Below are 9,925 nucleotides of genomic sequence, written 5' to 3'. Positions count from 1 at the left end.
GGAAAAAGTATCAAGCCCGCATAAAAGGGTTTGGACTTGTTACATGAAATCCGTTGGACAAAAAAATAAGCATAAGCCCGGCCCGCAACCTGCCCAAACCCGCAAATGATCACCTCTAGTCACTCAAAATAGCGTTTCGGCAAATGTGCCGGTCAAACTGAGGCATATAAAAAAAAAAAAAACAGAGGGAGTACAATTTTATATAAACCAACCGACTTTTAATACAACGATCAAATATAATGCATTTACTCCATAAGTATTTATTACTTCATCCACTTTCCTTTTGCAACCTAATTTTATTATTCCAGACTTGCTTCATTTCTTTTTAGAAAACTTTTAAGAAGATTTTATTATTTTCCTTCCCAATAATGGTCTCCTCATAATATAAAATAATATTGTTTACTCCGTACTATTTACTCTTAAAACTTCGTGTCCGTGTCCAAAAACTACGGAGTAAATAAAAAAACTCCTTGTCCAAAAACTAAAATAATCAATAAAATACGGAAAAGTATTTAGCTATATAAACGTTTAAAAACCATTTCAACTAACCAAGCTAGTTGTCATCCAATCGTAATACTGTATAATGAATGAGGTACCTAGGGCCCACCTCACAACCTTAGCGTGCTAAATACAGCTCCCACAGTCCTACAACTACACTACTAGCGTACGTCCCTTCTTCTTCTTCCATACCTTATAAACCTCCTCTTTTCCCCCTTTTTTCATCCCACACCAAAAACAGCAGCAAATTTACACTGAAAAACCACCAAAAATGGCTGATAACAATGGCGAATTCAGCAACTGCTTAACCCACTTTGTAGAAACTGGAAGCGTCGAAAGTCACAGGTATTATCTGGCACGTAAAACCCTCTTCGAACTTCTCAATGACAGGGGTTATGCTGTTCCTAACTCCGAGTTAACTCGCTCTCTTCCCGAGTTTCGTGCCGAGTTTGGCCAGAAACCTGACCCTCTTTCCCTTCGCATTTGTGTTCCTCTCCGAGTTGACTCGTCTTCTAAGGTACCCTAATCATTGTTATACTCTGTTTTTATAATAATCCCACCATTTTTATGGGGTTGGAATTATGTTGGTAATGGTTGATTTTGATTATATGTATGTTTGATTTAGTGTATTGGGATTGGTAAAGTATGCAAAAAATGTGATTTTTTGGGGTACCACATTGTATGGGGGTTGTGGGTGCTTATTATTTTTAAATTATTCTGTAAAAGAATTATGCAAAATTGCTTGTATTACTTCCTTGTTTACTAGTTATTTGATTTTTGGTTTTTATTTATGGTTAAATGAAAATATGGTTTTGGGTTTTGAATATTGAGTATGCTACGTTTGGAACCCTAAGTTGCTGAATTTTGGTTTTGAATGAGATGACGTTGGCTGTGTTTTGAAGTAGGATAATCATTATATTTTTATTACTATTCATTTTTCGGTTTGATAATGCACGAGAAAAATGCGTAGATTGTTATACCATCATGTTGGGGGTCATTCTTTTGCTTTTGATTTTTGAGTATGTTATGGTTGATTATTTGGAATGGGGTGTGGCCGAGTCAGTGGTTGTGAGGGTGGCGAGGTTGCAAAGATGGGGTGGTAAAGGTTTATCTTAGTTCCAATAGGGGTGTAGTGAATGACAAAGGCTATGTTCGATTCATCTTATCTAATCCGATCTAATTTCTACGTTAGGTCCAACTCTGATCTCTTGATTTGACTAAAATTTGATTCTAATTGTGCCTTAATCCATAAGAAAAGAATGTGTCATATACTCATATGAGATGTTGTAAATTCGTGTTAACACTTAATTTCCAAGTATGAAAGTTCCTTAACTTCTTTTCTTACAAAGTCAGATAAAAGCAAATGAAAATATTTGGTGTGCTTAATTTTGAAATTAGCAACTATTTGATTAAATAAGTTGTACTATACTAGCGAAAAATGAGTTATGGGAACATGGAGTAAAAAAAGATAAATAGATTTTAAATAGCTCACCCAAACAATCAGCAGGGGATAGAGTGGTTTTAATTCCCTTTCCATCACTTCATTTCCCCCAACCAAACGCCCCCTTAAATTTATCCTTTGAAATCATGTTTTTTGTTGACATGTCTTGGCTGATTTGTTTACACTCTATGGTTTTATGTTATGCATTTGGAGGAGGAGGATCTTTGTCGATGATTATACGGAATAATAAAATTTGGTTTATGTAGCCGACCCTACTTATGGGATTAAGGCTTGGATTGATTGATTTGTAGAGAATTTACATTTTCAAGCATGCAACAATCAATGAGTTGCTTGCAAAATCCTGAAATGAGACATCCATGACTAAGAAGAGTGTTTTTGAAAATTTACATTAGGTGGAAGTGTGCAAATAATGTGTTGGCATCGGCTTAATACCACATTGTGCAGCCATTCTGTGTTGTATTGAGAGTTTGAGACCCAAAGACCCTTAAACATGTGTCTCATACTATAAATGTCATGTGGTCATTGTGTGCTATTTCAACCTGTAGAGGCATATATTTCCCATTTTGTTGATAAAAAAAGAAAAAACATAAATTACATTTAGTTTTGGTCTTTGAGGTTATATACTAGGGGGCACTGGTCTGGAGAGTGGTTGTATCTGAATATCTTAAGAAACTATCTTTGCTAGCCTGTGCTATGTCCTAGGGTAATTTTACACTGCTATTGGAAAGGGCATATGTTGTCCATCACTCCACCCCGTTTTGCTCCGAATCATTAGGGTAGCACGAGAGTTGGTATACTGTGTTTAAACTAAATTTGTTTGGTATACCTATAAAGACTTTGTACTCATTGTATTATTAATGACTTGGCTTATTTGAGACGTAGTTAGCAATCAGAACCATTTGTCGTCAACTTTTGCTGTAGCATTATATGGACAAGTAGTACTTTCTTGAGCATTTTTTCTGGTCAGTCATGGTCAGCAATGTTTACTTGTATATTGTCAGCCCCCCATGAATAAAAAGACCCTGCTTTTATGTTATTTGCTTGTTCATTCCCTATGTAATGGATTCTGATTCCTGAAATAACAAGGATGCCTGAAACTGAGTAAGCCTATTGTTCTGTCATCTAGTTTTATAGCATCCATGTGAAACTATTCTTGAGCATTCTTAAGATTCTTTTGGTGGAAGAGAGGTTAACATATTTACAGTTAGGAACTCTAAGGCAAGTTGTTATGGACATATGGTTGACATAAAAATTTCAAGTTCAGGCACTTGAGAATGGCAATAAATTATTTTCTTTATTTTTGAGCTGTTTTTTTTAGTCTCATTATATCTAATACAGTACCACTAATTTCTTGTCCTGCAGATTTTGGTCATCTTTTGTGGAACCGAGGAAATTAAAAAAGGCAACATCCTTACAATTTTCAGCCAAGTCATCAACAAAGAGAGCTTGCACCGGATTATTTTAGTCCTGCAAAGCAAAATGAATCACCATGCTCGAAAAGTTGTGGATGAATACCCAGTCAAAACAGAGATTTTTCAGGTCATATTTATAGGCAATTTCAAGCCTTTGTTTCAAACTTCTTATGCAATTTTCCCCCTTTAATCTCTCCTACATGTTCTGTTAAATACATCTGTGGCTGTTGAATGCTCTAATTTTCCTGGAAAATCCACCTTATCTTCTTTGGGTATATCTCTTATCTGTGCTGTGACTCTGTGAGGGATTTTTTTCCCTCTGAAGGTTTTTTTTTTGTTTTGGGTGTTGGGGGGGGGGGGGGGGGGTTGTTCTTTCGAATGTCTGTGCCAGACTTTATATCTTTGTTTCCAACAACATCACTAGGTTTACATGCTTGGTTGAAGAAATTTTGTACTACACTGTTTCTTCAAAAGCAATTGATATAGTACTTCTATTGTCGGCATGAATGGATTTTTTCTGTTGGATTCCTATCATGATAGCTTATCTTCTGTGCTTATCTTGTTATTCAATTATGTATAAGCTGCTTAGATTCAGAGTTAGGAAGAACTTTGATAAAATATAGGCTGATCCCTGCTCTAAGTGGCATGCATTTTCCTTTTAAATATCCACTTGTGTTTTTATTTAGAATTGCATTTTAGGTTTTCTTTAACAGGGTTAGATCATAAATAAACTATATAGTCAGTTGAACCGTCAATTTTGCTGTTACCTTGATGGTTTGATGTATGCTTGGTGCCAGCTTCATTGTAGTCGCTCATCGAATGGCCTAATTGAGGTGCTTGTGTCAAGATGTGACATTGCGCTACTGTCTTTCTTTGGTTATCATCCTCAATTCAACTTCTTTCAAAGTTTAAACCTTTATCTTCTTTTCCTTGTAGATCAGTGACTTGTTGGTCAACATCACAAAGCATGTCCTAACACCAAAGCATGAAAAGCTGACTACTCAGGAGAAGGAACGTCTACTACAGAAGTATCAGGTTAATAAACACCAGGTAATTCGTTATTTCCCCCCTTGCAAGATGCTTTGCACTCCCATCCTGGTGCACTTGAACTTGCAATTCCTGTCTATACACACGAGCTAGAAGGTATAAAGTTAGGTTGTTTGGGCCTTTACTGAACTAATCCACATGTCTATTCTTTGGCTGTATATTTTCGTTACTAATGCTGGTTTTTGGTGCATGCGATATACTCATTATTAAGTTCACATTCGTTATACAAAGTACATTCATAGTCATAATGCAGTCAGTATGGCCTAAAGGAGCAGATCTATCTATAGATTGCATTAGATGTGTCTCTCTTCTGCTGTAGGTTGCATAAATTAGAGGCTTCCCGATTCTAATTTTTTCTTGTCACTTGCAAGCATGTGTTACACCTGAATTCATGCATATCTACAGCAAACAAACTTTTTAGAACTTGACTCACTAATCATAAAGCTTTGATCCTTATCGGTCCATTTAATGGCTGTAGATATTGTGACTGGACAGTTACTATGGAATTTGAATGATATGATTACCTTGAGAAAATTTATTTACTGCTATCATCTTCAGAAGCATGAAAAAGCCAGCGTTTAGTAGTATCATTTTATAACTATTATATTGTGATTTTCTTGAGCACAATCTATGATTTTGTCCTTTGAGAATTTTGTGTTTCTCAGGCTCACATATGCAGGACATTGTTTACGCACCATAATAATTTTATTGTTGATTGTGACTAGTGAAACAATAAGCATGCCCCATAATTCTTGGATTCTATAACTCAAGTTATATAACATGGTTACATGTTTATTTTCAGTTGCCACGCATGCAGGAGAATGATGCGATTGCACGCTACCATGGACATGAGAAGGGGGAAGTCATGAAAGTTAGCTACACTGCTGGACTACCAAGTTCCCTGGTTACTTATCGGTGTGTTCTGTGATGACTGGAGCTACAAATTCGATCAAAATTCACTAAAACAGTTAAAATCAGACTTCTTTATAATATTATGACATGAAAATTCTCATCTTATGCCACAAATTTTTGATTGTTTTGCTGCAAGATGCATGCATGAAACATGTAAATTTGGTGCTGGTGATATGAAGTACATAAACAACAGAGGATTTGATGCGTTCTGATTGGATTCGTTGCTTTTGTCGATTTCACTTATAATAGAAGGTTCAATTACTTCCGAATATTAATTCTCAATTCACATTATAGCTTATATTCATTTACCATATCAATTTGTATTATAATGCTAACACTTGTAGCTGCTTTTAAGGACATGCATACATACTTCCTATTATATGTCTTTTTAAAATATAATTCAATTATATATCAGAACATAACCTAAAAACAATTTTGCTCAAAAAGTCAGGAAAAAAAACCTTAGGAATGTAAGTTTCTTGTAAAGAGAATAGCAAACCTTGTCAATAAAAATAATAGGACTTTTATTGAATACAGGTCTCACTCTTGATCATTGTTTCATTATTGTTGTAGTTTTACACCCACTTTACCATATTTGTTGTCCATTCTCCTTGTTTAAGAGTTTGTGATAAAACATATTCCATAATCCCATATAAAAATGTACTCCTTACAAAACTAATTACAATGATTAACTTTGTTATCATAAATTTTATTGAGAAAAGAGGTGATTTATTATTGTTATTGTTATTATTATTATAATATTCAAGCAGGTTTTTAACTAACAGATATTTGAATAAGAAAAATACTTAAATAACGAAAAAGAAGTAGATATAGCTTAAATGTATCAAAAAAATACTTAAATATCAAAGTAAAATGTATCCAAAACTACATAAAATGATAAAAGATATAACTTCAACATGTATCTCAGTAGTAAATAACACACTCTAATGACAAATTAAACTCGAGTGGAGATGCCTTGAACAATTTGCTTGAATAGGTCTTTGGCCATGACTCTGTAGGCGTGTTGAGTCATGTGAACTCCATCCCAGCTCACTAGTTTAGAGGGATCACGACAAACTGGTACTCCATTGTTTCCACACATTCGAGTAAGGTTAAAGTTATACTCGTTGTCACCAATTCCACAACATGTCTTTTGTACATCATTCTTTTCAAATCCTGCATACATTGATAAGTACATGTATCAGTACTTACTCTAAACAAAAGAATATAATCAAATACTTCGTATTAAGAATTGATAAAAACTAACCATGTGAAGCAGCATTTTGAACGAGTCCCTTCAATGCGTTGAAGTAATCAGCATAGACAATTGCAACATTTGGATACTGTCCTTGAAGCTCCTTTAGAACTTCTTGTAATCGATCATTTTGAAACGTTGCGAATTCGTTCAAACCCTTTAAACAATGGAGTTCATCATACATATTCGAGTCATTCACCTTGAAAGTGCTTAGATAAATTGGCATACAACCAATTGCAAAGTTGCCAGGAACTACAACTTTAGTGGCACCAAGATTAATAACATCCTGCATTATTATGTATGTAATTAGTAATCCATAATTATTTTATGAACAATCTAAAAACTGTAATTAATAATACGTTAGAAAAACAAACCTTCACAGAGTTAATAATGGCTTGAATTACTTGATCCACCATTTGTTGCACTTCTTCCATTGTTTTTCTTCCAAAAAAAGCGTAGTTAAAGTCGTTCCCTCCGGTTTCAATGATAAACAATGCGTTTGCAAGTTTAGTCTTACAATCTGCATACACATATATGAATAAGAATGATAAGTAACTATAATCTTGATCGTTAATAAAATCCTTCATGATCATTAAAACATAATGATAGTCATATTTCAAACAACTAATATAAATTTTCATTAATATATAATACTAAAATTTATTTGATAGTTTCATGAGAATTTATATTTAAACAAGTCCAATAATATTTTGCGTGATATATATCATCTTTTTTTTTTTTTTTTGATGTAAAATATCATCTATTTTGTATTAGTACAATAATTTAATTAGTATAGAGTAAGATGGGAAGTATAAGTACCTTTTGGGTCGTTAGGGCAGAGTGATTGAAGGTGAGACCTAAACCAACCAAGTTGAACGGATAATGAACTTTGGGTGACCGGCGATGTAATATTTTTAGCAGCTAAGGTTGAAGAGTCTAGAGCCGTTGAACCCGCGACAGCAAAGTTCACACCATGAGCGAAGTTGCCAGCTTCATTAAGATACGCATCAAGAAAAGGTAACTTGAAGTATTTGGCTGCAAGTTATACAACACAACAAAATTAGTTACTAGGGTTACATACATATATTATACTGACTTATACAAAAAAAAAAAAAAAAAAAAAAAAGAAAAAAAAGAAAAAAAAAAAGAAAAGAAAGAAAGTACTAGGGTTACATAATTAAATTAGTTGACTAGTTATACTAGTCCATACTACGTTGCACCAAAAAAAAAAAAAAAAAAAAAAAAAAAAAAAAAAAAAAAAATCCATACTACGTAGTACTTAATTATGTATCATTGTAATAGTTTTTTGGCATCGGTTTTTAATTAGAGGTTTAAATTATAAAAAACTGATGATGTTTTAAAAATATACTTCGTACAAAATAAAACTAATTCAACTACGATTCTTTATATACGTTATTAGTTTAATCTATGATCAAAGAATACAAAATATAAAACAACTAATGCAAAATCGTTGCAATTTTTTTGAAATAATGGAGAAAAATATAAGTGGATATATATAAAAGTTAAAACATTAAAAGATTGTATATTTAACATAAAGATGATTAGGAAGTCTAGCAAAGTGACACATACCAATAAAATCGATCATAAGAAGACCATTGGAACAACGACCGGTTGGCTTATGGAAGAAAGTTTGTCCATAAGGAAGTCTTGCAAAGGTTGTATGTTCTCCAATGGGGGATTCACGTACTAGGTTACCGGTATCTGATATCGAATCACCAAACTGATAGATTGCATCTACTTTCGGTATTTGTTGAGGGAGTGCATTGAGGCGAGGAAGGGAAGAACAAAGAGCAAGAACAACAAAGAATACTAGTTTTAGGGAAGCCATAATTTTCTTATTACTACGCACTTTTTTTTTGTTTTTTTTTTGGTTGTGTTGTGAATGAAATTGAGAGGGGAAGTGAATATGAATTTATAGGCTTAATGATCTAGTCGGCTTAACTTTCTAAGAAGATTAAGTTCTACTAGGAATAAAATTTCCTAAATTAACGTGTTGTACTAAATCTTAGATTATCTGGAGTAACTAATTAGGATTAAGGTTGTACTAATTAACTTGCATCAGAAGAAAAACTATTGCTAATAATTAACTATTGTATATATTCGTAGGATATTAGGATTAATGTTTCCTAAATTAACATATATATTGTACTAATTAGGATTATAAGGTCTTGCTAGTAAAGTTGACTTGCATCATAAGAAAAACTATTGCTAATTTGCTTTTGTATATAATTCGCATGATATTAGGATTAATGTTTCCTAAATTATCGTATTACACTAGCTTCTTTCAAATTTTGCTAAATTGGTCATCTAATAGAGAATGTTTAATGTTACAAAATTGGTTCTAATAATTCTAGTTTTACTACATTTAATTTAATAAACCCAAATTTGCAATAGGTCTTAGGTGCATACTTATGCATATTATAGCTGGAACAAGGGAAGACCCAAAACATGCGGCTCGATTCAATAACCTAGACAACATATCCGCGATCCGCCAAAATCAACGCTACACTCTACAAAATGAACATTTAGTAAAAAAAAATATGAACATGAAAAATAAATAACATTTAATAATAAAAAATAAACACGTAAAAAAAATGAACATTATTTAATACTTATAATGCATATGTTTCATAATCATATTATTATCATTTCTATCATTTTTATGTTCATAATTAAATTCATTTTATTCATAATAATATTTTATACGAAGTATGTTCATAGATAATTTCAAATATTCATAATGTAAATATGTGTTGTTCATGAATTATTTTAATTTAATCTGTTTATACTTATGTTGTCTTTCTTAAATGTTTATGCTCGTATTTTTTTATGCATATGTTCACCTTTTAAATGCTTATATTCACTTTAAGGAAACCAATGCTTACGTTCATATTTTGAATTGTTATGTTCACTTTCTGAAATTCATATGTTCATATTTTTATGCCTATGTTCACTTTCTGAAAAGCTAATGTTCACATTTAGGGGAACCTATGCATATGTTCATATTTTGCATGATTATGTTCATTGATAAAAAAAACAGAAAATCAGATGAAATTCATACACATATGAAATTGATCGAAGCTAAAAAAATTCAATTCATATGAATTTAAAAAATCAGATAAACTTAATCAATCAAAATTAAGCACAAATTCACCACATGATAAATTCAATTGAAAAAATTGAAACCAAAGAGAGAGAGAGAAAGAAAAAAAACCCTCAGGAGAGAGAAATTAAAGAAGGAAGGAGAAAAAACAAAGGAAAAGAAAATCATAATGAAATTTTTATCGAAAATTTTGATGAGAATTAGGAAAGAAAAGA

The 9,925-nt window shown here is 32.5% G+C and overlaps 2 protein-coding genes across 2 annotated transcripts; one reads left to right on the top strand and one right to left on the bottom strand.

Moving 5' to 3' along the window:
* The first annotated feature begins 719 nt into the window (after positions 1-719).
* On the top strand, positions 720-5,347 carry LOC145594355 (DNA-directed RNA polymerase V subunit 5C-like). Its single transcript, XM_081650682.1, has 4 exons — positions 720-1,015; positions 3,323-3,499; positions 4,309-4,422; positions 5,222-5,347. The coding sequence occupies exons 1-4, from the start codon at positions 770-772 to the stop codon at positions 5,345-5,347; spliced, it is 663 nt and encodes a 220-aa protein (XP_081506808.1). The 5' UTR covers positions 720-769.
* A 939-nt stretch (positions 5,348-6,286) lies between these two features.
* LOC145595862 (acetylajmalan esterase-like) lies at positions 6,287-8,435 on the bottom strand. The gene is made up of 5 exons (XM_081652295.1): positions 8,177-8,435; positions 7,406-7,621; positions 6,961-7,106; positions 6,599-6,872; positions 6,287-6,507 (listed from the first exon to the last, which is right to left on the bottom strand). Exons 1-5 carry the CDS (start codon positions 8,433-8,435, stop codon positions 6,287-6,289), a joined length of 1,116 nt encoding a protein of 371 aa, XP_081508421.1.
* Positions 8,436-9,925: the final 1,490 nt, after the last annotated feature.

This window comes from Chenopodium album, chromosome 19, assembly GCF_948465745.1.
Source record: "Chenopodium album chromosome 19, dcCheAlbu1.1, whole genome shotgun sequence".
Classification (NCBI taxonomy): domain Eukaryota; kingdom Viridiplantae; phylum Streptophyta; class Magnoliopsida; order Caryophyllales; family Amaranthaceae; genus Chenopodium; species Chenopodium album.
This window is presented reverse-complemented; position numbering and strand designations above follow the sequence as displayed.

Coding starts and splice junctions, on each gene's coding strand:
- LOC145594355 (XM_081650682.1), top strand. CDS start 770: ATGGCTGATAACAATGGCGAATTCAGCAACTGCTTAACCCACTTTGTA. Junction 3,500..4,308: donor TCAAAACAGAGATTTTTCAG/GTCATATTTATA, acceptor TTTTCCTTGTAG/ATCAGTGACTTGTTGGTCAA. Junction 4,423..5,221: donor ATCAGGTTAATAAACACCAG/GTAATTCGTTAT, acceptor GTTTATTTTCAG/TTGCCACGCATGCAGGAGAA.
- LOC145595862 (XM_081652295.1), bottom strand. CDS start 8,435: ATGGCTTCCCTAAAACTAGTATTCTTTGTTGTTCTTGCTCTTTGTTCT. Junction 7,107..7,405: donor CTGCCCTAACGACCCAAAAG/GTACTTATACTT, acceptor ATGTGTATGCAG/ATTGTAAGACTAAACTTGCA. Junction 6,873..6,960: donor CCATTATTAACTCTGTGAAG/GTTTGTTTTTCT, acceptor ATAATAATGCAG/GATGTTATTAATCTTGGTGC.